Here is a 27,500-nt window from a genome sequence, read left to right as displayed (position 1 = left end):
AGACTCACCAACCCCTGCACCACTAAAAGAAGCAGGGCAGAGGATCTCCACAAGTAACATGCACCATGGACTCGCCCACCCTGCACCACTAAAGGAAGCAGGGCAGACCATCTCCACAAGTAACACAGACCGTAGACTCACCGACGCCTGCACCTCTAAAGGAAGCAGGGCAGAGGATCTCCACAAGTAACATGCACCATAGACTCACCGACCCCTGCACCACTAAAGGAAGCAGGGCAGACCATCTCCACAAGTAACACAGACCGTAGACTCACCGACCCCTGCACCACTAAAGGAAGCAGGGCAGAGGATCTCCATAAGTAACACACGCAGATCTGGTACAATCACAGCACTCATACCTCACCACCCCATACCTCCTCGTACCTCACCAGCCCCGTACCTCCTCATACCTCACCAGCCCCGTACCTCCTCGTACCTCACCAGCCCCGTACCTCCTCGTACCTCACCAGCCCGGGATCCTCACAGGACACACCTCTAGACACACCTCAGTCATTAATGTCCCTGGAGAAATCTTGGGTCAAACATGGAGAAGAGAGTTTGGGGTGTGGAATGGGGGGACAACATTAAATCAGAAAAGCACAAACCATTTGCAATCCGTGCGTCCAATGAGGTAGAAGCAAGGGTCCCCGCGCCTGGAGTTAGTGACGCAGAGAGAGAGGCTGCAGAGATCCGACCCTGAGGAGAGAGGGCGAGGCACAGAGGGGGGTACATGGAGTGGGAGGGAGCGGCAATGTCAGAGGCGAGGAGATAGGACAGAGGAGAGGGGGAAGCGTGACCCAGGAGGAAAGAGAAGCGAAGAGAGGAGATTGACAGAGGAGGGTAGGGGAGAGGGGGGGGGGGGGGTAGTGACAGAGGAGAGGGGGAAGCGCGACCCAGTAGGAAGGAGAAGCGAAGAGAGGAGATTGACAGATGAGAGGGAGAGAGGCAGAGAAGATGGTGAAGAGCGACCCAGAGGGAAGAGAGGGAGGAGAGAAGATCGACAGAGGAGGGTAGGGGGGAGGGGGGGAGACAGTGACAGAGGGGGAAGCGCGACCCAGAGGGAAGAGAGGGAGGAGAGAAGATCGACAGAGGAGGGTGGGGGGAGACAGTGACAGAGGAGAAGGGGAAGCGCGACCCAGGAGGAAAGAGAAGCGAAGAGAGGAGATTGACAGAGGAGGGTAGGGGAGAGGGGGGGGGGGGTAGTGACAGAGGAGAGGGGGAAGCGCGACCCAGTAGGAAGGAGAAGCGAAGAGAGGAGATTGACAGATGAGAGGGAGAGAAGCAGAGAAGAGGGTGAAGAGCGACCCAGAGGGAAGAGAGGGAGGAGAGAAGATCGACAGAGGAGGGTGGGGGGAGACAGTGACAGAGGAGAAGGGGAAGCGCGACCCAGGAGGAAAGAGAAGCGAAGAGAGGAGATTGACAGATGAGAGGGAGAGAAGCAGAGAAGAGGGTGAAGAGCGACCCAGAGGGAAGAGAGGGAGGAGAGAAGATCGACAGAGGAGGGTGGGGGGAGACAGTGACAGAGGAGAAGGGGAAGCGCGACCCAGGAGGAAAGAGAAGCGAAGAGAGGAGATTGACAGATGAGAGGGAGAGAAGCAGAGAAGAGGGTGAAGAGCGACCCAGAGGGAAGAGAGGGAGGAGAGAAGATCGACAGAGGAGGGTGGGGGGAGACAGTGACAGAGGAGAAGGGGAAGCGCGACCCAGGAGGAAAGAGAAGCGAAGAGAGGAGATTGACAGATGAGAGGGAGAGAAGCAGAGAAGAGGGTGAAGAGCGACCCAGAGGGAAGAGAGGGAGGAGAGAAGATCGACAGAGGAGGGTGGGGGGAGACAGTGACAGAGGAGAAGGGGAAGCGCGACCCAGGAGGAAAGAGAAGCGAAGAGAGGAGATTGACAGATGAGAGGGAGAGAGGCAGAGAAGAGGGTGAAGAGCGACCCAGAGGGAAGAGAGGGAGGAGAGAAGATCGACAGAGGAGGGTGGGGGGAGACAGTGACAGAGGAGAAGGGGAAGCGCGACCCAGGAGGAAAGAGAAGCGAAGAGAGGAGATTGACAGATGAGAGGGAGAGAAGCAGAGAAGAGGGTGAAGAGCGACCCAGAGGGAAGAGAGGGAGGAGAGAAGATCGACAGAGGAGGGTGGGGGGAGACAGTGACAGAGGAGAAGGGGAAGCGCGACCCAGGAGGAAAGAGAAGCGAAGAGAGGAGATTGACAGATGAGAGGGAGAGAAGCAGAGAAGAGGGTGAAGAGCGACCCAGAGGGAAGAGAGGGAGGAGAGAAGATCGACAGAGGAGGGTGGGGGGAGACAGTGACAGAGGAGAAGGGGAAGCGCGACCCAGGAGGAAAGAGAAGCGAAGAGAGGAGATTGACAGATGAGAGGGAGAGAAGCAGAGAAGAGGGTGAAGAGCGACCCAGAGGGAAGAGAGGGAGGAGAGAAGATCGACAGAGGAGGGTGGGGGGAGACAGTGACAGAGGAGAAGGGGAAGCGCGACCCAGGAGGAAAGAGAAGCGAAGAGAGGAGATTGACAGATGAGAGGGAGAGAGGCAGAGAAGAGGGTGAAGAGCGACCCAGAGGGAAGAGAGGGAGGAGAGAAGATCGACAGAGGAGGGTAGGGGGGAGGGGGGGAGACAGTGACAGAGGGGGAAGCGCGACCCAGAGGGAAGAGAGGGAGGAGAGAAGATCGACAGAGAAGGGTAGGGGGGAGGGGGGGGAGACAGTGACAGAGGAGAGGGGGAAGCGCGACCCAGAGGGAAGAGAGGGAGGAGAGAAGATCGACAGAGGCAGTCATGGGGAGGGGGAATCGAGAGGAGAAATGAACCAGATGAGAAAAGGGACAGGAAAACAGGGATGAAAAGGGATATAAAAAAATTAAAATCATACAAAAGAGAATAAGAGACAGATCAGTAAAAGAGTGCCCAGTGGAGAGACTCGAGGTCAGAGGGCACCTTTGGGGCATCAGTGGGGGTATGCGCCTGACCTAGAGCTTAATGGACGATCCCCCGGAGGGCACTGAGCAAGGGTACCCTGGGATTAGAAAGAATGTACTCTGGGAACCCATAAATTGGGGGTCACGGTGTGGCAGAGCAAAGGGGGTGGAGTCATGAGGGGCGGGGCCTGGAAGCAGAGTCTGAGGGTCAAGGTTCACATGTATGTGAGGCAGCGCCTCTTTTTGTCTGGCCACTCCCACGTTTTTCAACTGATGCTGCTGGTTTTTTGACTCTGAGAGAGACCTCGCTGCCAGTGCCCGGACCCAAGAGGGTGTGTCATGTTGGTTATCCTCAACTGGAAATGGCCAACTTACCTGTAAGTCCCTAGTAAATGGTACCCTCATACCCAGAGCATGCAGGTTAGAGGTGTACCCAGCGTTGCAGCACTGACTGTGCCACCCTGGAGGTCCCCCAAGTAAAACAAGTCCCCCAGTCCACCACTGCAGACTGGCAGAGCAGTCCTCCACTGCAGACTGGCAGAGCAATCCTCGACTGGAGACTGGCAGAGCAGTCCACCACTGCAGACTGGCAGAGCAGTCCTCCACTGCAGACTGGCAGAGCAGTCCTCCACTGCAGACTGGCAGAGCAGTCCTCGACTGGAGACTGGCAGAGCAGTCCACCACTGCAGACTGGCAGAGCAGTCCACCACTGCAGACTGGCAGAGCAGTCCTCCACTGCAGACTGGCAGAGCAGTCCTCCACTGCAGACTGGCAGAGCAGTCCTCGACTGGAGACTGGCAGAGCAGTCCACCACTGCAGACTGGCAGAGCAGTCCACCACTGCAGACTGGCAGAGCAGTCCTCCACTGCAGACTGGCAGAGCAGTCCTCCACTGCAGACTGGCAGAGCAGTCCTCCACTGCAGACTGGCAGAGCAGTCCACCACTGCAGACTGGCAGAGCAGTCCGGCAGAGCAGTCCACCACTGCAGACTGGCAGAGCAGTCCTCCACTGCAGACTGGCAGAGCAGTCCACCACTGCAGACTGGCAGAGCAGTCCACCACTGCAGACTGGCAGAGCAGTCCTCCACTGCAGACTGGCAGAGCAGTCCACCACTGCAGACTGGCAGAGCAGTCCGGCAGAGCAGTCCACCACTGCAGACTGGCAGAGCAGTCTACCACTGCAGACTGGCAGAGCAGTCCTCCACTGCAGACTGGCAGAGCAGTCCACCACTGCAGACTGGCAGAGCAGTCCTCCACTGCAGACTGGCAGAGCAGTCCTCCACTGCAGACTGGCAGAGCAGTCCTCGACTGGAGACTGGCAGAGCAGTCCACCACTGCAGACTGGCAGAGCAGTCCACCACTGCAGACTGGCAGAGCAGTCCTCCACTGCAGACTGGCAGAGCAGTCCTCCACTGCAGACTGGCAGAGCAGTCCACCACTGCAGACTGGCAGAGCAGTCCGGCAGAGCAGTCCACCACTGCAGACTGGCAGAGCAGTCCTCCACTGCAGACTGGCAGAGCAGTCCACCAATGCAGACTGGCAGAGCAGTCCACCACTGCAGACTGGCAGAGCAGTCCTCCACTGCAGACTGGCAGAGCAGTCCACCACTGCAGACTGGCAGAGCAGTCCGGCAGAGCAGTCCACCACTGCAGACTGGCAGAGCAGTCTACCACTGCAGACTGGCAGAGCAGTCCTCCACTGCAGACTGGCAGAGCAGTCCACCACTGCAGACTGGCAGAGCAGTCCACCACTGCAGACTGGCAGAGCAGTCCACCACTGCACACTGGCAGAGCAGTCCTTCACTGCAGACTGGCAGAGCAGTCCACCACTGCAGACTGGCAGAGCAGTCCTCCACTGCAGACTGGCAGAGCAGTCCTCCACTGCAGACTGGCAGAGCAGTCCACCACTGCAGACTGGCAGAGCAGTCCTCCACTGCAGACTGGCAGAGCAGTCCTCCACTGCAGACTGGCAGAGCAGTCCTCCACTGCAGACTGGCAGAGCAGTCCACCACTGCAGACTGGCAGAGCAGTCCTTCACTGCAGACTGGCAGAGCAGTCCACCACTGCAGACTGGCAGAGCAGTCCTCCACTGCAGACTGGCAGAGCAGTCCTCCACTGCAGACTGGCAGAGCAGTCCACCACTGCAGACTGGCAGAGCAGTCCTCCACTGCAGACTGGCAGAGCAGTCCTCCACTGCAGACTGGCAGAGCAGTCCTCCACTGCAGACTGGCAGAGCAGTCCTCCACTGCAGACTGGCAGAGCAGTCCACCACTGCAGACTGGCAGAGCAGTCCGGCAGAGCAGTCCACCACTGCAGACTTGCAGAGCAGTCCACCACTGCAGACTGGCAGAGCAGTCCTCCACTGCAGACTGGCAGAGCAGTCCACCACTGCAGACTGGCAGAACAGTCCGCCACTGCAGACTGGCAGAGCAGTCCACCACTGCAGACTGGCAGAGCAGTCCTCCACTGCAGACTGGCAGAGCAGTCCACCACTGCAGACTGGCAGAGCAGTCCACCACTGCAGACTGGCAGAGCAGTCCTCCACTGCAGACTGGCAGAGCAGTCCTCCACTGCAGACTGGCAGAGCAGTCCACCACTGCAGACTGGCAGAGCAGTCCTCCACTGCAGACTGGCAGAGCAGTCCTCCACTGCAGACTGGCAGAGCAGTCCACCACTGCAGACTGGCAGAGCAGTCCACCACTGCAGACTGGCAGAGCAGTCCTCCACTGCGAGCGTGACTTTGCGATTGGAAGCGATGGCAAAGCCACTGATCCCCCAGTACATCTGGGTACGTCACCCCCTGGCAGGCATCCCGACTCCTAAAAGCAGGGTGCGACATTTGACACAGGCAGGACATGTAATTTACATGTCCTGAAAGTAAACGACGAGAAATTGAAATTTTACTGTGGAAGGACTTGGGGGCATATGTACAAGGGAATGGCAGAGTGTGGCGTCAAGCACAAAATGTTAACGCCACGCTCCGCCATTCCAAAAACGCAGGCATGAGCTGGTTTTACAAAGAAACGCACATCCCTGCGTTTTCCCTAGCCCTGGCACTAAATTAAGCTTCCTAACGCCAACGAAGGCGCCCTTGCATGATAGTGCAAGGGTTTCTGCATTGATGGAAGGATTATTTATGTGCAGGAAGGTGTCCTTTCCTGCTCATAAACCATCACAAATGGCGTTTTGTCACTTTTATGTGTGCGGCATTGTGCAGCACACATAGAAGTTGCAAATCGTCATTTTTGTAATAATTATTCATGTGCAGGAAGGGACACCTTCCTGCACATAAACAATCATTCATAGCGTTCTACGTTCTTTGTGTGTGCTGCACAATGCAGCACACATATAAACAGCAGAAACGAGGACAAATAAAGCATTTCTCCTCGTTTTGCCATTTTAAGACCAGGTTTTCCCTGGTCTTAATGTTGGGACCGTCTCCCATTTACATCACTCTTGTAAATAGGGAGCAGCGTCAAAATCAACGGGTGTTGCGACAGAACGCCCACCGCAACACCCACTGCCCTCCCCCTTCACGCTCAGTACAGAGTGAAAGGGGGCCTTATGTACAAGGCGGTGTTAAGCCTCGCTAAGTGGCTTAGTGCCACCTTGTAAATAAGGCAAAGCCCCTATCGCCACAGGAACGTCGTTAAAAGTGACATTCCTGTGGCGATAGCGGCTTGTAAATATGCCCCTTGGTTGCCTAACTGGTGAGGGAAGGTTTACACGCTGACCCATCAGCTGTGCTAACTCCTGAACGGCCTGAAGTGGGCCGTTCAAGGTATCAAACAACTCGTCACCTGAAGCCCGACTTGTAACTCAATTTGAAATGAATGTAACTTGCTGTGCGCAGCTCGAGCAAAGCTGCCACTTTGTCACCTTTAAAACCCCTGCGCCTTCCCGGGCACACATGAAGCCTGTTCCATGAGACAGCTTTCTGCCCTCCAGGAGAGACTGTCATTGACTCTCAGGAGGAAGAACAATGGGGGATTACAGGCCAGGGGGTGTTAACTCCCTCCTGCAGGAAGCCACTCAGGTGTTATCCCCCACCTTTGGAGGGCAGATGTGTAACACTAGGAGGAAGAGCTGCCCTATTGCCGAGGTAGACAGGCTGGCACGGGGAGCAGAGAGGGGAAACCAGTTGCCAAGCCAGTTTCCTCAGAGGTGTTTAGCCCAGGTACCCACACCCCATGGGTGGGTTAGGGAGGTCTAAACACCAAGAGAGAGGTCTCGCCATCTTGGGAACTGTACTCGGCATCCAGATTGAACGGTGGCGTCGGGAAATTGAAAATCTGCAACGCGACGAGATCAGAGAGGATTTGAACACGAAGACTTATATACCTATTTAACTCATCGAACATTGACGCCACCACCCCAGAAACCCTATGTGGGTCGGAATTATCACCACATAAATAAATATATTCTTCACACCAATTAGCCTTGAGAAAGTCGCGGGACGACCTCCCGGTTGCGACGAAACACGTGTTGGCTGTAGAGAACAACTTGTGAAGATTGACATGTATTAAATCAAGCGATACAGAAGAAAGAAGAACTATCACCTGCGCCATGTAGCACAGAGGACCCAGGAAGGATTGGCCGGTGACTGCGACAACGGGCAACTGGTAGTCCAGTGGTGCCTGGACTACAGTCAGACTGGGGAGGACTTAGCGGTATGTCGACCCTGCAAACAGGACCCTCTCATCCTCTTTGTTGGCTGAGGAATCCCTGCAGGAAGAACCTGTCGACCGCGTCACATACACAGCATCCTTAGAGCATCTTCAGCATCTTTTATCCCTTGCATCAGGACCACTCCATAGAACACATTGCAACGCAAATACAGTGCCTGGAACTGCCGAAGGACTGCGTCCCATGTGAAGGTGACTGTTCTTGTGGACCCCGCTGGCCCCACTGAATAGCTACCTGCCGGAGTTGGTCACCCCAAGTACTTCTAACCATCCGCGGTGACACTTACCTAAGATTCCTTTGAAAAAATTACCAAGTGTCCAATTTGTTGCCTTTGCCAAAGCTTGTTCATGGTTGAGTAAAAGTGCATTGATTTATTTTTGGTTGTAAAATCTATGTCTCCGGAATCCGCCAGTGGATCTTTGTAGGGTCTCAATTCTTATAGAGATCCAGTCTATTTTTAGACGTTGGCTCCAGCTCTCTTGAGTGGTGCGTTGATTTCTGGCTCTTTAAATGCTTAACACTTGTTCCTCCAAATAGGCCGGGCTGCTGCGTCCCACGGCTACGAAGGGTTGAGCTGAGGGTTTGACAGATTCAACTCAAGGGTCCTACAGGAGTTGGTAAGTCTATTACACTGTGAGGTTGCACTACCACACAAAATATATTACACCCCATTTCATCACAATTGAGTTTAAAAATCTGCTACAAAGAAACTGGCAAAGTGGACATAAGTGATGGTAGATCTGCTCGAGATCACTCCATTGACCACAAACCGGCTGCATTTTAAAATATCTTCCAGGGTTAAGACACCTGCTGCAGAGATATCCGTGCGCCCAACAATCATCAGAGGATTATGATAGCAGTGAGATATCGCGGGAAGTTAATGCAGCTTTGGGAGAGTTCTGTGGTGTGCCAGTCACAGCTGAGTCATAAAGTCGCATGGAGGGTTAACGTGCCTGCTACTAAGCACATTGTGTGACGTGTAAACCACAGATTTGTATTGTACGTAGAGAGGTGAGTGAGTTACTGCTTTTGACAGTGAGGTCATTTTGTATCTTCCTGTTCATCTAATATAACCCCGCAGGTCTGTGTACGAGCGTCAAGAAGCTGCGGGCAAACTGTACACCTGGGGTTTGTGTGTTTTCTCAATCTGTTGTTGTGCTAAGTGTAGGAGAGTAGGATCTGCTTCTTATGGCTACCCCCACTTTTTGCTGCTGTATCACTGTTATTTTACTTTAGTCTGGCTGGGGCCCTGCTAACCAGGACCCCAGTCTAGCTGCTTCCTCTCTAAATTGATTGCATGTACTTTAGGTACACTCCAGATTGGATTCTGGGGTACCCTAATAAGTCCCTAGTATATGGTATACTATGTACCCAGGGCATAGGTACCCCAGAGGCCTACCAGGGGCTGAAGCATGTATTATGCTACCCTTGGGAAGCACTCCAAAATGACACCACAGGTCTGCTACTGCAGCCTGGGTAGGGGTGTGCTTGCACCCCTTACTGAGATATAGGTTCACTATATCTCTCCATATCAATGCACAATGTTTGAAGGGTGTTCTCCGGGCGGCTTCAGAATATGTTCCTGACAACCCTTTGACCCACCTTTCCTAAGTTAGGCCGAGCGTGGGTGAAGAGGCCCTTCCTAGAAGGGTCTCGTTCCTAGGATCGTACCCGCTGAGCTCACACTATTCAACAGAGGGACACCACACAGTAGTTCTCAGGGAGATATTATTCTTTATCGATAAGTTCCGGGGATCTTTATGATCCGTGATACAGCCGTTGAATCAATGCCACCAGCAGTGGTGGTGTCGTGATGGGGGTAGTGGGGTAGCGGGACAGTCTGTGGGTCAGTGTCTCTTGTGGAGTATCCGTCGCGCAGCTCTCAGTCCTCGAGCTGGGGGATTCGGGTGCACTCGGCAATCTCTGCCGTTCCTTCTGGATAGAAACGCCGCGAGTCTCTCAGGAGGCACAGGTGGTATCCGATTCTCGGGAGCCGCGACGGCGTCAGCAGGGCTCCGATGGTTTCAGGGGTCGAGGAGCCGCGACAGCGTCAGCAGGGCTCAGATGGTTTCAGAGTTCGAGGAGCCGCGACAGCGTCAGCAGGGCTCAGATGGTTTCAGAGTTCGAGGAGCTGCGACAGCGTCAGCAGGGCTCAGATGGTTTCAGAGTTTGAGGAGCCGCGACAGCGTCAGCAGGGCTGAGGTGGTTCCAGAGTTCGAGGGGCTGCGACAGCAGGGCTCCGGTAGCGTCCTTGGGTTCAGATGTCGGTCGAGCCGCGACCAGGTCAGCAGGGCTCTCGGAGGTCCAGGTCTTCTCTGCCGCCTGTCCCTCCAGCACCCCTTGTTATACTCCCCCTCCTCTTTGAAGTCCGGAGCTCTCGCAGAGAGGGGTCTGGGTGCCCGGGGGCGGTGTGTTGGGATTTCCTGCCGCTCGGCCCTTTGATCTGTTCACGTTGGTCTAGGAGGGACTCCAGACGCCCAGCATGCGAGGCGCCCGCTCACCGGGGGCCTGGTGGTCGATCGAAACCCTCCTTGGGAAGGAGATCAGGGGTGTGACAGAGACGGCGCCTCCCGGTCTTGCTTGGGGGGTTTCTCTCTCCCTTGGCCGGCATGCGTGGTAGTGTCTTGGGTTTTGCTGTGGCCCGGGCCGGTCATCGGGTTTATTGGGCCATGGTGGCCGGAAGTCTGTGATACCGGGGTGGATCAGGGGTGGTTGCAGGGTTGCTTACTGGTCGGGAGGGTCCACGCCACGAGGCCGGTCTCACACGTGCCCCCCCCAGCTGAAAGGCGGGGAGAACTACCCATCCACTTGGGGGTTCTCCTCGCTGAAGTGGAAGAATCGGGACAGGCCGTTGGCGTTGGCGTGGTCAGCCCCGGGGCGATGCTCTACAGTGAAGTCCATCCCCAGGAGGGAGATTGACCATCGTAGCAGTTTGGGGTTTTCTCCTCTCATTTGCATCAGCCACCGTAAGGGTCGATGATCCGTTTGAACTCGGAAGTGGGTTCCGAACAAATAGGGCCGTAGCTTCTTGAGGGCCCAGACTACTGCGAAGGTCTCTCTTTCAATGGTGCTCCACCGTTGTTCCCGAGGTAGTAACCTTCGGCTGATGAAGGCGATGGGCTGATCTATGCCTTTGTCGTTGAATTGTGAGAGGACTGCCCCGATGCCGTGCTCCGAAGCGTTCGTCTGAACCACAAATTCCTGAGAGTAGTCGGGGGCTTCGAGTACCGGAGCGGTACATATCGCGGCTTTCAAGGCGTCGAACGCTTCTTGGCACGGGGGAGTCCACTGCACTTTCTTCGGGTGTTTTTTGGAGGTTAACTCTGTGAATGGGCCGGCGATGCTGCCATAGTTTTTAATAAACCTCCGGTAGTAACCGGTGAGGCCTAGGAAGGCCCGGACTTCTGTTTGGGTCGTGGGGGGTTCCCAGGACAAGATGGCGTCGATCTTCGGCTGGAGGGGGGCGACCTGCCCGCTTCCTACCTGGTGTCCCAGATAGGTCACTGAGCCCTGTCCAATTTGGCACTTGCTGGCTTTGATGTTTAGGCCTGCTTGGCGCAGGGTCATCAGTACTTGTCGGAGGTGCTGGAGGTGTTCGGTCCATTGGGAGCTGAATACGGCGATGTCGTCTAGGTACGCTGCGCTGAACCCCTCTAGCCCGGCCAGAACCCGGTTCACCAGCCGCTGGAAGGTGGCCGGGGCATTTTTCATCCCAAAAGGCATGACTCTGAAGCGGTAGTGCCCATCCGGAGTGGAGAAGGCGGACCGCTCCTTGGCTCCCTCGGTGAGCGCAATTTGCCAGTATCCGCAGGTCAGGTCGAAGGTGCGGAGGTAGCGAGCAGCCCCGAGGCGGTCAATGAGTTAGTCTGCGCGGGGGATAGGGCGAGCGTCCGCTCGGGTGACCGCATTGAGTCCCCGGTAGTCTACGCAGAATCTTAGTTCGGGGGCGACACCAGGGGCTGCTGCCTTAGGGACCAGTACTACCGGGCTGGCCCATGGGCTGTCGGAGGGTTCAATCACCCCTAGGGCTAGCATCTTGGCTACTTCTTTCTGGATGCAGGTCCGGACACGGTCAGGGACTCAGTAGGCTCGGTGTCTGACCGGCGGGCTGTCTCCGGTGTCCGCGTCGTGGACGCACCAGTCGGTGACACTAGGGGTGAGGGAGAAGAGGTCTGTGAATTGTCTCAATAGCTGGCGGCAGTCCACGGAGCCATCTTTCTCCTTGGCACACAGGGGGTCCGGAAGGGGCTCTGTGTCTTCTTCAGTTCCATCGTCGGTGGCTAGGAGCAAACTCAACTCCGTCCTCACGAAGTGGGGTTTGAGGCGGTTCACGTGGAGGACCCGGAGGGGGTTCCGAGGAGACTGAACGTCCACTAGATACGTGACTTAGCTCTTCCGCTCGACCACTTTGAAGGGTCCAGTCCATCTGTCTTGGAGGGCGCAGGGTTTCCCCGGGGCCATTACCCAGACCTGTTGGCCCGGCTGAAACTCGACCAGCGTGGCATTTTGGTCATACCAGCGCTTCATCTCTTCTTGGCTAGCCTCGAGGTTTGCCTCGGCGAGCTCCCGGCACTTCCGGGTCTGGTTGCGGAGCGCCAGGATATAGCGGAATACATCGGGAGGGGTTCCCCGGGGAGCCGTCTCCCAGCCTTCTTTGACCAGGCTCAGGGGTCCCCGGACGGGGTGTCCGTAGAGTAATTCGAATGGGCTGAACCCCAGGGATTTTTGGGGAACTTCCCGGTAGGCGAACAGGAGGCAAGGGAGGAGGACGTCCCATTTCCGGCGAAGGGGTTCTTCGAGGCCCATGATCATTCCTTTGAGGGTCCGGTTAAATCGTTTGACTAGGCCATTGCCTTGGGGGTGGTATGGGGTGGTGAATTTGTATGACACCCCGCATTGTTGCAACAAGGACCTCATGTACTTGGAGATAAAGTTCGTGCCACGATCACTCACAACTTCGCGAGGGAACCCCACGCGGGAGAAGATCCCCATCAAGGCCCGGCCCACCACGGGGGCCGTCACGGTGTGGAGGGGAATGGCCTCGGGGTAGCGGGTGGCATGGTCCACCAGGACGAGGATGAAACGGTGGCCCTGGGCGGTTCTGGGATCCAGGGGTCCCGCGATGTCGATCCCCACCCGCTCAAAGGGGGTACTAACCACGGGGAAGGGTTGTAGCGGAGCCTTGCGCTTCCCACCACTTTTTCCGCTGGCTTGGCACGTGAGACATATAAACCTATCAGTCACCCCTATGGCAGGCCTTACTAATCCTGAAGGCAGGGCGCTGGGTTTCATGTGAGAGGGTGCCCCTGCATGAGCAGAGCCCCTCTGCAGCTTTCGGAACCTTTATTCCGGGGTTGTTTGTGATGCAGCCAAACCATATACTCTTAAGTGCATTATAACCAAACGGTAAATGCTAACTTTGGACTGGCTGCACGGAAACATGTCGTGTTTGGTGTCTAACACCTTGGAATAATACCCCCACACCAGTAACTGGTGTGGGAGTATGATCCCACGCGTCTAGAGGGAGAGACATGACAGCACCAGTATACCCGGTACCAGCTAACAGAGTGCTTTGAAGTTCAGCACTGGGGGCACATTTGGTGTCCCTGTGCATACTCCAGCTCAAACCAGTTGCAGGGGCTACCTGCCCCTGCTCTGGTGCAAAACTGGACAAAGGAAATGGGTGTAGCCACCCCTCTTTCCTGACCCTCCCATAGGTGGGTCCCTAGAGTTTGTCCCACCCCTTCCTTGGGTATAAGATAGGAACCCCTGGCAACAGGACTTTAGATTTACCTGGACGAAACTCTGATACTGAATCCTGGAACTTCAACAATCTGCATTTAACTAGATGACAGAAGAATCTCCCTTGGAGTAGAGGAGTTACTCCCCTGCAAGGCAGGCACCAAAAACGCATCTGTCCGGTTTGCATCTCCGAAGCTCCTGAGAACTCCGAAGAACTTTGCAGCACAGGAGGTGGGTTTTCTGTGGTCTTAAAGGTCGATCAGTGCCCACAGCAAGTCTGAGGCTCGTATCCCTCGTGGCGACCGTGCAACCCGAACCCCCGTCACTTTGCAGAAGCATCAGCTTTCCAGTGACTCCTGCAGCTGAGCTTTGGGTTACTTGTAGCCCTGACCCGAGCAGTAATTCCACAGAAGATTGCCCGCCTACACTCCATGAGTGTTCCATGAGCTGGCCCTTTGTGTTTTCTCTCGAGGTCTCTTCGCGATCCCTGGTCCGTCGACTGGTGGGTCGATGTGAAGGCAGCTTTAATTCTGATTGGGCTTCCCTGGTTGCATCAGACGTGCCCTGACTCTCCATCGCTTGGGGAGTCCCCAGGACCTTGCTGGTCCGCACCAAAGCATCTTTTCTCTTCCTGCGTGGGTTGCTGTTGCCAAGGCTTGTTGTGTTCAATGCTAGCACCGACACCGCAGCACTCGACATCCTTCGTGGGACAGCTCGAATCCAGCTCCTGGTCATCGTCGATGCCTCCTGGTCCTCGTAGCTGCAGAGTCAAGCTTCACCTCTTCGCACCTGAAGCACCCGGCATCGGTGGGCATTCGTCTATCGTGCCCCTGGTCACTGGCAAGTGACACAGACTCTGTCCCCTCTGCTTTCAATATCTTCTGATCTTCAATCCTAGTTTGGATCACACCGGACACTTTTCTTCTTCCCGGCAGCAGCACTTTGCAGCAGATCGCCATTGAAATCAACGACGATTCCCGACACCTATGCACCCGGCTTCCCTGGGTGAGGTAAGTCGAGTACTCCGGTGCTCCCGTGGGTGCTGGCCCTAGAACACCCTAAGTCTACAGGGGTTTGCTTAAAGTCCTCTCCTAAGTCTCCTTAACTTCTAAAATTCCAACTGTGACTTTCCCATAGAATAGTACAGGGCTCGCACCTGTGTTCTCACACTGCACGCATCCCCCATGGTTCTCCTGTGTCACTACCTTGGGTGGTTCCTTGGGGTCCTAGCGATTCTACGTGCTCTAGGCACTGTGTCTAGTCAAATCGTGGTTCTTATACCACTTTCTTAATATATGATTTGGTCCGCCCCTAGGGCCCATTGTATATTGTGCTATTTACTGTCGTTTTAGAACTGTATTATTGTGTATCTTGGACTCTAATCTCATAAAGAGATAAGTAGTGAGTGTTTAGAAATAAATACATATATTTTATATATACCTTGTGTGGTTCTTCTTTTATTTAGTGATTCAAGAGGTTATAATCTGGTAAACCAAGCTGCTTTACACTCCTTGAAGACTTAGCCCGAAGGCTGCTCTCCATAGCTACCACTAGGATAACTTTCAATAAAGGTTGTCTTTAAACCTATCATCAAAAAGGTTTGTTTGGACTGGTACAAGGTGCCCACTATAACTAGTGGACAGCATATGCCAAGCCAACTTCTAACAAGGAGACCTTTGGTCAACAATGGCCAACACATAGCACACAAGGAGGCATTTGGTCAATGATGTCCGACACATAGCATGCGAGGAGGCGTTTGGTCAATGATGGCCAACACACAGCTCACAGGGAGGCGTTTGATTATTGATGGCCAACACATAGCACACAAGGAGGCATTTGGTCAACGATGGCCAACACATACCACACAAATAGGCGTTTGGTCAACAATTGCCAACACATAGCACACAAGGAGGCGTTTGGTCAATGATGGCCAACACATGGGACACAAGGAGGTGTTTGGTCAATGATGGCCAACACATGGGACACAAGGAGGCGTTTGGTCAATGGTGGCCAACACATGGGACAAAAGGAGACATTTGGTCAATGATGGCCAACACATGGGACACAAGGAGGCGTTTGGTCAATGATGGCCAACACATGGGACACAAGGAGGCGTTTGGTCAATGGCAGCCAACACATGGGACACAGGGAGACATTTGGTAAATGATGGCCAACACATGGGACATAAGGAGGCCTTTGGTCATCGATGGCCAACAAATAGCACACAAGGAGACGTTTGGTCAACGATGACTAACACATGGGACACAAGAAGGCATTTGGGCATTGATGCCAACACATGGGACACAAGGAGGCATTCGGTCAATGATGGCCAACACATGGGACACAAGGAGACATTTGGTCAATGATGGCCAACACTTGGGACACAAGGAGACGTTTTGTCAATGATGGCCAACACATGGGACACAAGGAGGCTTCGGTCAATGAAGGCCAACACATGGGACACAAGCAGACATTTGGGCAATGATGGCCAACACATGGGACACAAGGAGACGTTTGGTCAATGATGGCCAACACATGGGACACAAGGAGGTTTCGGTCAATGATGACCAACACATGGGACACAAGGAGGCGTTTGGTTATCAATGGCCAACACATGGGACACAAAAATGCGCTTGATCAATGATGGCCAACACATGGGACACAAGGAGGCTTCGGTCAATGATGGCCAACACATGGGACACAAGGAAGCTTCGGTCAATGATGGCCAACACATAGGACACAAAGAAGCTACGGTCAATGATGGCCAACACATGGGACACAAGGAGACGTTTGGTCAATGATGGCCAACACATGGGACGCAAGGAGGCGTTTGGTCAATGATGGCCAACACATGAGATACAAGGAGACTTTTGGTCAATGATGGCCAACACATAGCACACAAGGAGGTGTACGGTTATCAATGGCCAACACAAGGGACACAAAAAGGCACTTGATCAATGATGGCCAACACATGGGACACAAGGAGGCGTTTGGTCAATGATGGCCAACACATGGGACACAAGGAGGCTTCGGTCAATGATGGCCAACACATATCACACAAGGAGGCGTTTGGTTATCAATGGCCAACACATGGGACACAAAAATGTGCTTGATCAATGATGGCCAACACATGGGACACAAGGAGGCTTCGGTCAATGATGGCCAACACATGGGACACAAGGAAGCTTCGGTCAATGATGGCCAACACATAGGACACAAAGAAGCTACGGTCAATGATGGCCAACACATGGGACACAAGGAGACGTTTGGTCAATGATGGCCAACACATGGGACGCAAGGAGGCGTTTGGTCAATGATGGCCAACACATGAGATACAAGGAGACTTTTGGTCAATGATGGCCAACACATAGCACACAAGGAGGTGTACGGTTATCAATGGCCAACACAAGGGACACAAAAAGGCACTTGATCAATGATGGCCAACACATGGGACACAAGGAGGCGTTTGGTCAATGATGGCCAACACATGGGACACAAGGAGGCTTCAGTCAATGATGGCCAACACATGGGACACAAGGAAGCTTTGGTCAATGATGGCCAACACATAGGACACAAAGAAGCTACGGTCAATGATGGCCAAAACATGGGACACAAGGAGACGTTTGGTCAATGATGGCCAACACATTGGACACAAGGAGGCGTTTGGTCAATGATGGCCAACACATGGGACACAAGGAGGCGTTTGGTTAATGGCAGCCAACACATGGGACACAAGGAGACATTTGGTCAATGATGGCCAACACATGGGACAAAAGGAGGCCTTTGGTCAACGATGGCCAACATATAGCACACAAGGAGACGTTTGGTCATCGATGGCCAACACATGGGACACAAGGAGGTGTTTGGGCATTGATGGCAAACACATGGGACACAATGAGGCATTTGATCAATGATGGCCAACACATGGCACACAAGGAGACATTTGGTCAATGATGGCCAACACATAGGACACAAGGAGACGTTTGGTCAATGATGGCCAACACATGGGACGCAAGGAGGCGTTTGGTCAATGGTGGCCAACACATGAGATACAAGGAGACTTTTGGTCAATGATGGCCAACACATAGCACACAAGGAGGGGTTTGGTTATCGATGGCCAACACATGGGACACAAAAAGGCGCTTGATCAATGATGGCCAACACATGGGACACAAGGAGGCTAACACATAGGACACAAGGAGACGTTTGGTCAATGATGGCCAACACATGGGACGCAAGGAGGCGTTTGGTCAATGATGGCCAACACATGAGATACAAGGAGACTTTTGGTCAATGATGGCCAACACATAGCACACAAGGAGGCGTTTGGTTATCGATGGCCAACACATGGGACACAAAAAGGCGCTTGATCAATGATGGCCAACACATGGGACACAAGGAGGCTTCGGTCAATGATGGCCAACACATGGGATACAAGGAAGCGTTTGGTCAATGATGGCCAACACATGGGACACAAGGAGGCGTTTGGTCAATGATGGCCAACACATAGCACATAAGGAGGTGTTGGTCAACTACGGTCGAAACATTGAGGTGATTGGTCAACCTGGATTAACTGATAGTCCATAGAGAGACCTTTCGTCAGTGGTGTTTGGTCATCCTTATTCTACAGGTCACCCAGAAGCAGATATGGGGAGCCTTGGCTAGGATTCATTATTGTTGTAATTTGGGGTGAAATGAAGATTATTTTTGATACCTGGTATCTCAGCTCTGAGGATTACAATCTGAGTGATCAGATTCTGGTCGTTGGGTGTTACAAGTCAGAATTACTGGGTGGTTATGGAGTGTGGGGTTCCTTGGCTGTGAAGAAGCAGGTACTGGCTGCTATGTGGGTGTCATATAGATGGGTGAGTAGGTGTATTTAGACTCTGGGCAACTTTACTTGAGGGGAGTAAGCATTTAGAATAATAATTTTGATAGAGGAGGTATCGACTGGAAACAGACTGCAAGAGAGTTAGTGGACATAAGGCGTCACGTGGACTCCAGGGAACAGAAGCCACAGAGGTCACCCCAGCCTCCTCCGCTGCTTCCTCCACTTTGCTCTCCTCCAGACCTCACCCCGCAGCCCCCTAGCGTTCATTCCCCCCAACTCACCCCAGGCTCCTCTGGTGACCACCCCGCACTTTCCTTCAGACCACACCTCAGGCTTCCCCAGTGCTCACTCCCCAGCGTTCACCCCCAAAGTAGACCTCACTCCAGGCTCCACCTGGCGCTCATGCGCAGCACTCACCAGAGTCAGGTATATAGCCATTTCCTCTCCTCAAGACTAATTTGATCTTGTTGCCCCCGCTGCGGATCTGCTCCACGGCCTCGGCGTGGCTCATGCCCGCTGTGCTTGTGCCATTGATCTCCATGAGCTGGTCACTGACCTGCGAGAACATGGGAAGAGACACAGGGACATCTTAGAAACCTCAGGACATGAGGAGAGACACAGAAACAAGTTAGAGCCCCAGAAGAAGGTGGGAGACACAGGGGCACATCCCTGCAGATGGGGAGATACACAGAGAACATGTTAGAGGCTTCTGCACAAGTGGAGAGACATGGGGACATGGTACAGACTCTTAAAGAAGGTGAAAGATATAGGGACACAATAAAGACACTTGCAAAAGGGATGAGACACATGTACACCATAGAGACCGTCTGGACATGGAGAGAGACAGCCGCACAATAGAGATCCCTGCACAAGGTGAGAGGTACAAGCTGGAGACCCTGGTTGAAAGGGTGAGACACAGGGACACCATAGACGCCCTTGCACAAGGATAGACACATAGGGGCACGATGGGGACCCCTGCATGAGGGGAGAGAGGAAAGGATATGTTAAAGACGTCTGCAGGGTTTACTATGCTCTACTTTCGGCTATCTGTCCATCATCCTTATAACTTGCCCCCTCTCACTTGGTATGGATAAGTGGGGTGTCCTTGTCAAGTGGGGTGTGCATGTGTTCTGCAATCCCACTAGGATGCCCTGAAAGGACAGGTCACAGCAGAATGTGGGAACGTACATCATCGAAGGGCCTTTTCCCATGCCGAACCATCACACTAGAGTTTACGCCTACGAAGGTCCTTATCCCGTATTGAACCATCACACTAGAGTTTACGCCTAGGAAGGTCCTTATCCCGTATTGAACCTTCACACCAGAGTTTACGACTATGAAGGGCCTTTTGCTGTACTGAACCATCAGTGCTAGAGTATAGGAATGTGAAGGGTCTTATTCCATGCCGAACCATCACACTAGAGTTTACGCCTATGAAGGGCCTTATGCGGTACTGAACCATCAGTGCTAGAGTTAAGAACTACGAAGGGTCCTCTCCCATACTGAACCATCACACTAGAGTTTAGCTCTTTAAAGGGTCTTACCCCATAATGAACCATCAGCACTAGAGTTTAGTCCTACGAGGGGTCTTACCCCATATTGAACTGTCAGTGCTAGAGTTTAGCCTACAGGGGGTCTTACCTCTACACTAAGGGGCCGATTCCGATCCGGGTCGGAAGGGCACCGAACGCGATCCGGCCGGAAAACTACGAGCCGTACGCGTGTTTTATGGCCGACTTGTACAGCTGTACGAGCGAGCCAGTACGATGCGAGCTACATGAAATTCACTGACCGAGTCGTTTCCGGGTCCGAACTGCTCCGTGCGTCTCGGTCGTAAGCTAACCGTGGCGTGCAATGGATGCGATTCATGACCGAGCCAGTACGATGCACGCGTCGGACAGCCTGTGCGAGCCGGAGTGTCCGGCTCGCAAAAGCTCCCGGAGTCAGACTTCGGGTGTCCGCGTCGGACCCCCCGACACCCGCAGCCGTACGACTCGCACACTGGGTCTCCCCAACACAGGCATGTACGGTGCGGATGGCACCAATGCGTACCCACTGTAGGGAGCGCACTTGTTCGAGACGTACCCATTCAGTCAATGGGAGAGTGTGAGACCGGCCTCACGGCGTTGCCCTCCCAATCATCCAGCCAACCTGCAACCACCCTCAAGACACGACATCTCCGACTCCGGCCGCCCCAGCCACCCAGATCCGAGGGCCGGCCAGAGCCCTGACAGATTCGACACCCTACCACGCATGTCCGACCGGGGAAGCGGGAACCCTCGAGCCAGACCCAAAGGCGCCAGCCCAGTCACACCTCGGGTCGCCTTCCCCGGGAAGACTCGATCGGCCACCAGGCCCCTGGGGAGCAGGCGCCTCCCCTGCCGAGCGTCTGGGGTCCCTCCCAGACCCACCTGAAAAGACCAAAGAAGTGAGCGGCAGGAAATCCTGCCGAACCCCCTCCGTCACCCCAGTCTCCCCTATGCGAGGACCCCGGACTTCAAAGAGCAAGCAGAGTATAACAAGGGGTGCCGGAGAAACGAAGGGAGAGAAGACCTGGAACCATCCGAGCCTGCTGACACTGTCGCGGCTCCTGAACGCTGAAGTCACCTGGGCCTGCTGAGTGACTCGCGGCCTCTTGCTATTGAACCATCTGAGCCCTGCTGACGAGGTCACGGCTCCCGAGCACGGAACCACCTGGGCCTGCTGAGTGACTCGCGGCCTCTTGCTATCGAACCATCTGAGCCCTGCTGACGAGGTCGCGGCTCCCGAGCACTGAACCACCTGGGCCTGCTGAGTGACTCGCGGCCCCCAGCTATTGAACCATCTGAGCCTTGCTGACGGAATCGCGGCTCCCGAACTCCGACCACCTGTGCCTGCTGAGAGACTCGCGGCGCTCCCCTTGAGGACGACTCGGTAAGAGATCGCCCAGAGAATCGACACCCTCCAGCTCGAGGATTGTGAGCTATCCGCAGGGTATTTCGCAGGGACACTATCTTGAAAGACGGTCCCGCTACCCCCATTCCCCACGACCGATTTGTGGTACTTCGTGCCACTGCTGTACTACTTGCATCTTGGATCATAAAGATCCCTTGAAAATCATCGATAAAAAAAGACCTATCGTCCTACAAAGAATACGTGTGGTGTCACTCTGTTCGTAGTGTATATCAGGGTGTGCGCGCCTAGTTCGGCCTACGTGGGAGAGGTGGGTCAAAGGGGTGGGCAAGACGGGCATCGAACCCCCCTCCGGCGAACGCCTTTCCAACATTTCGTGGCAGACGACGGGATCCGAGCCGACACCGAAAGAGAGCGTGCAGTAAACGACTGACACACTACCAAACAGAGATGGAAGGAGAAACCTCCCTGGGTGCCGCAGGTACCGAAATAAGCTCACCGTTCCGAGAGGATCAATTGGACTATTACACACATAGAGAATTAAAACAGTTTTGCAAAGACCTTGGCATCGCTACCACCGGATTAAGCACAAAGGAAGACTTCCAGAAAGTATTGAAAACCTGGGTCGAGACGGGGGCGCCCCCGACCCAAACGGAAGGAGACTCTGCCCATGAACCACAAAGCATCCCGGCGAGAAACAACGGGCCAGAGGGGAACCTGTCCCCCGAGGAGCTAGCGGACCGAGAGAGAAGCCGCAACCACGAACTTGAACTGGCAAAACTAAAAATCGAGGGAGAACTAAAACTAGCAGAGAAGAAGTTGGCCGTCGAGCAGTTACGGCTACAAGGGGAACTCGAAGAGAAGAGACGCCAAAGAGAGCACGACGAAAAGAAGCTCCAGCTAGAACATGAACGCAGCCTGAAGGAGATCGAGTGGCGGGCTAAAAACGAAAAGTCACAGCCACCCGGGAATCCACCGCCCGCTCCCACCGGGGAAACCAAAGTCCACATCCCCAAGGATGTGGTAAAAGAGTATTACAAGAACGACGATATCCAGCAGTGGTTTAAGGCCTACGAAGTCGCCATGACCTCTCACCGAGTCCCGCAGAAGGATTGGGGGGCTGGCCTATGGGGCCGGTTCTTAAGCGAAGGAAGAGACACCCTGCTAGATCTGCCCTCCACGGTCATGAACTCCTACAGCCACATGAAGGAAGCCCTCGTGGGCCGGTATGGACTCACCCCCGAAATGTACCGACAACGGTTCCGAGATTGTAAGAAGATACCGGGCACCACGTGGGTAGAATACGTGAACTTTTACAGCCGAGCCTTGGACGGGTGGATCAAGGGCAGCAAGGTCTCCACCTTCGAAGAACTGTTTGATCTGATTGCCTGGGAATATTTAGCGGGCAATTGCTTTGTAGAACTGTGCCAGCATCTCCTGGACAGCAAACTCACCGACCCTCGGAAACTGGCCGCTGAGGCTGATCGTTGGGTGAATACCCGAGCCACCCGAGGCCCCGTGGGGGACTACGGCCGCCACAATCAAGGCCCCCCCCCCGCCAGAGGGGCGGAGGGAACCACGGCCGACCAAGAGACTTCCCCGGGGGGTCCTCAACCAGCCCCCCCAGCAGCCCACCAGCGGCGGGTTCAGCCCCGTCTCCAGCAAGCACCGGAGTCGCAGGACGGCTAGGTCCACGAGCTAGGATCACCTGCTTCCGCTGCCAACGGCCCGGACACTACGCCAATGACCCCCAGTGTCCCCAGTATCAGCGAACCACAACGACCAACCCCCCGGCCCGGCAGATGGCCTCCGTAGCTCTGGGGGAAGAGATGGAGGACTCCGAAGAATGGGAACCGGCGGCCATGGCCCTGGTCTCCCTTGGTGATCGAGAAATGGTCCCCGGGACACCCTTGCCCGCCAAAACAAAGAAATACCGACAGCAAGTGACCATCAACGGCCACCGAGTCGAGGGCCTCCGCGACACCGGGGCGAGTGTCACCGATGTCCACCGCAGCCTAATTTCCGAAGACCAGATCCTAACCGGTGCCCTCTGTCCGGTCGTATCCTCCGACAATTCTGAGAGCCTCTGCCAGATGGCGCTGGTGCCCTTCGAGTGGGGAGGGGTCTCCGGAGAACTGAAGGTAGCGGTCCGGACATCACAGCCCGTAGACTGCCTCCTGGGCAATGACCTGGAGAGTTCCCCGTGGTGGCAAGTAGAACGAAGAGCCCATCTGTAGATGATGGGCCTACCAGAATGGGTCTGCGCCACCACGCGCTCCATGACCGCGCGATTGCCTCTCTCCGAGGGCAGTGAGGCCCTCCTACCGAACACTATCCCCGAGAGCCGGGACACTCTACCAGAAGCGGACAACCCTCCTTCGGAGGGAGAAGAGGACACTAACCCGGGAGAAGGGCCAGAACCTTCCGCCCCGGAGGCCCTGACTGAGCTCGGAGAACTGCCCGAGATGGGCCAGTGGCGCTGTGAGGGGGGGCCCTCCCGGGAAGAATTCTGCCAGGAACAGGCCACTTGCCCCTCCCTCGTGGGACTCAGACAACAAGCCGAAGCCCAGGCCGCCGGTGACCGAACCGGAACCCATTGGTTCTATTGGGACAATGGCCTCCTATACAGCGAGCAAAAGTCCGCCGAGCTAGGCGCAGCCCGGGTACTGGTGGTACCCCTGCGTTTCCGGAGCTTCCTCCTGGGCCTGGCCCACGATGTACCCTTGGCAGGACACTTAGGCCAAGACAAGACATATCAGCGATTGGTTACCCACTTCTATTGGCCCAAGATGCGAGCGAATGTAGAAGTACACTGCAAATCCTGCCTCACCTGCCAGGGCAGTGGGAAGAGTGGCGGAAAACGCAAAGCTCCCTTACAACCGTTCCCCGTTGTGAGTACCCCGTTCGAGCGGGTCGGCATCAACATCGTGGGACCCCTGGATCCGAAGACCGCCCAGGGCCACAGGTTCATCCTTGTCCTGGTGGACCATGCCACCCGCTACCCCGAGGCCATCCCCCTCCGCACCGTGACGGCTCCCGTGGTGGGCCGAGCTCTCATGGGGATCTTCTCCCGTGTCGGATTTCCCCGCGAGGTTGTGAGTGATCGCGGCACTAACTTTATATCCCGCTACATGAAGTCCCTGTGGCAGCAGTGGGGAGTCACGTATAAGTTCACGACCCCCTACCACCCCCAGGGCAACGGCCTAGTGGAACGCTTCAACCGTACCCTAAAGGGAATGATCCTGGGCCTCGAAGAGCCCCTGCGCCGGAAATGGGACGTCCTCCTCCCTTGCCTCCTGTTCGCATACCGAGAAGTTCCCCAAAAGTCTATGGGGTTCAGCCCTTTCGAACTGCTATACGGACATCCCGTCCGAGGGCCCCTGAGCCTGGTCAAAGAGGGCTGGGAGACAAGCCCCTGGGGGACACCCCCTGATGTGTTCCGCTACATCCTGGCGCTCCGCAACCAGACGAGGAAATTCAGAGAACTCGCAGAGGCTAACCTCGAGGCCAGCCAAGAAGAAATGAAGCGCTGGTATGACCAGAACGCAACCCTGGTCGAGTTCCAGCCGGGCCAGCAGGTTTGGGTCATGGCCCCGGTGAAGCCCTGCGCCCTACAAGACAAATGGACTGGTCCCTTCAAGGTGATCGAGCGGAAGAGCCAGGTCACGTACCTGGTCGATGTACAGTCCCCCCGGAACCCCCTCCGGGTTCTCCACGTGAACCGTCTCAAGCCCCACTTTGTGAGAACGGAATTAAGTTTGCTACTGGCCACCGATGATGGGGCGGAAGAAGACACCGAACCCCTGCCTGACCCCCTGTGCGCTAAAGACCTGGATGGCTCCGTGGAGGGAGTACGACTTTCAACCACCCTCACTCCCCAACAGTCCGACGACTGCCGCCAGCTGCTCAGACAATTCGCAGACCTCTTCTCCCTCATTCCAAGGGTCACCGACTGGTGTGTCCACAACGTGGACACCGGCGACAGCCCGCCTGTGAGACACCGAGCCTACCGGGTGCCTGACCGGGTCCGCACCTGCATCAAGACCGAGGTACAGAAGATGCTCACCCTTGGAGTAATCGAACCCTCCGACAGCCCCTGGGCCAGCCCGGTGGTCCTGGTCCCGAAGGCGGCTTCCCCGGGGGTCGCCCCCGAACTAAGATTCTGTGTGGACTACCGGGGGCTCAATGCGGTCACCCGGGCAGACGCTCACCCTATCCCCCGCGCCGACGAACTCATCGACCGCCTGGGGGCCGCCCGGTTCCTCAGCACTTTCGACCTGACCTGCGGATACTGGCAGATTGCTCTCACGGAGGGAGCGAAAGAACGCTCTGCCTTTTCCACACCAGATGGCCACTACCGCTTCAGGGTCATGCCGTTCGGGATGAAGAACGCCCCGGCCACATTCCAGCGGTTGGTGAACAAGGTCCTGGCCGGACTCGAGGAGTTCAGCGCAGCATACCTTGACGACATCGCCGTATTCAGCTCTCAATGGCACGAGCATCTCCAGCACCTCCGACAAGTACTCATGGCCCTGCGCCAAGCCGGCCTAACAGTGAAAGCCAGCAAATGCCAGCTCGGGCAAGGCTCCGTGGTCTACCTGGGGCATCAGGTGGGCAGCGGCCAGGTCGCCCCCCTCCAACCGAAGATCGACGCCATCAAGTCCTGGGAGCCCCCCACCACGCAGACGGTGGTCCGGGCCTTCCTGGGCCTTACAGGGTACTACCGGAGGTTCATTAAAAACTATGGTAGTATCGCGGGGCCCCTCACGGAGTTGACCTCCAAAAAGCTTCCGAAGAAGGTGCAGTGGACCACCCCGTGCCAGCAGGCGTTCGACGCCTTGAAAACCGCCATGTGCACCGCCCCCGTACTCAAGGCCCCCGACTACTCCCAAGAGTTTGTGGTCCAGACCGACGCCTCCGAACACGGCATCGGGGCCGTCCTCTCGCAGTTCGATGACAAGGGCATCGATCAGCCCATAGCCTTCATCAGCCGAAGGCTGCTGCCGCGAGAGCAGCGTTGGAGTACTATAGAACGAGAGACCTTTGCCGTAGTCTGGGCCCTCAAGAAACTACGGCCCTACTTGTTCGGAACCCATTTCCGAGTACAGACGGACCACCGGTCCTTGCGGTGGCTCATGCAGATGAGGGGGGAGAACCCCAAGCTACTACGATGGTCCATCTCTCTCCAAGGGATGGATTTCACTGTCGAACATCGCCCCGGGGCGGATCATGCCAACGCCGACGGCCTGTCCCGGTTCTTCCGCTTCGGCGAGGAGAATCCCCCAGTGGATGGGTAGTTCTCCACGCCTTTCAGCTGGGGGGGCGCGTGTGAGACCGGCCTCACGGCGTTGCCCTCCCAATCATCCAGCCAACCTGCAACCACCCTCAAGACACAACATCTCCGACTCCGGCCGCCCCAGCCACCCAGATCCGAGGGCCGGCCAAAGCCATGACAGACTCGACACCCTACCACGCATGTCCGACCGGGGGAGCGGGAACCCTCGAGCCAGACCCAAAGGCGCCAGCCCAGTCACACCTCGGGTCGCCTTCCCCGGGAAGACTCGATCGGCCACCAGGCCCCTGGGGAGCAGGCGCCTCCCCTGCCAAGCGTCTGGGGTCCCTCCCAGACCCACCTGAAAAGACCAAAGAAGTGAGCGGCAGGAAATCCCGCCGAACCCCCTCCGTCACCCCAGTCCCCCCTCTGCGAGGACCCCGGACTTCAAAGAGCAAGCGGAGTATAACAAGGGGTGCCGGAGAAACGAAGGGAGAGAAGACCTGGAACCATCCGAGCCTGCTGACGCTGTCGCGGCTCCTGAACGCTGAAGTCACCTGGGCCTGCTGAGTGACTCGCGGCCTCTTGCTATTGAACCATCTGAGCCCTGCTGACGAGGTCACGGCTCCCGAGCACGGAACCACCTGGGCCTGCTGAGTGACTCGCGGCCTCTTGCTATCGAACCATCTGAGCCCTGCTGACGAGGTCGCGGCTCCCGAGCACTGAACCACCTGGGCCTGCTGAGTGACTCGCGGCCCCCAGCTATTGAACCATCTGAGCCTTGCTGACGGAATCGCGGCTCCCGAACTCCGACCACCTGTGCCTGCTGAGAGACTCGCGGCGCTCCCCTTGAGGACGACTCGGTAAGAGATTGCCCAGAGAATCGACACCCTCCAGCTCGAGGATTGTGAGCTATCCGCAGGGTATTTCGCAGAGACACTATCTTGAAAGACTGTCCCGCTACCCCCATTCCCCACGACCGATTTGTGGTACTTCGTGCCACTGCTGTACTACTTGCATCTTGGATCATAAAGATCCCTTGAAAATCATCGATAAAAAAAGACCTATCGTCCTGCAAAGAATACGTGTGGTGTCACTCTGTTCGTAGTGTATATCAGGGTGTGCGCGCCTAGTTCGGCCTACGTGGGAGAGGTGGGTC

The 27,500-nt window shown here is 55.6% G+C and overlaps 1 protein-coding gene across 2 annotated transcripts in view; it reads right to left on the bottom strand.

Annotated features, from left to right (window-relative positions):
- Positions 1-27,500, bottom strand: part of MAGIX (MAGI family member, X-linked) — a 463,247-nt gene that overhangs the window by 13,385 nt on the left and 422,362 nt on the right. The window contains exons 13-14 of one of the 2 annotated variants that reach the window (XM_085629880.1): positions 18,595-18,733; positions 606-696 (exon numbers count right to left, since the gene is read on the bottom strand). In XM_085629880.1, coding sequence (XP_085486006.1) covers positions 606-696; positions 18,595-18,733 — 230 coding nt within the window. The remainder of the gene's footprint in view (positions 1-605; positions 697-18,594; positions 18,734-27,500) is intronic. The other variant, XM_085629879.1, reaches the window with a different exon arrangement.

The sequence above is a fragment of the Triturus cristatus genome, chromosome 10 (assembly GCF_964204655.1).
Source record: "Triturus cristatus chromosome 10, aTriCri1.1, whole genome shotgun sequence".
In the NCBI taxonomy this organism is placed as follows: domain Eukaryota; kingdom Metazoa; phylum Chordata; class Amphibia; order Caudata; family Salamandridae; genus Triturus; species Triturus cristatus.
Note: the sequence above shows the minus strand (reverse complement) of the source record. Positions and strands in the feature narration are given on the sequence as shown.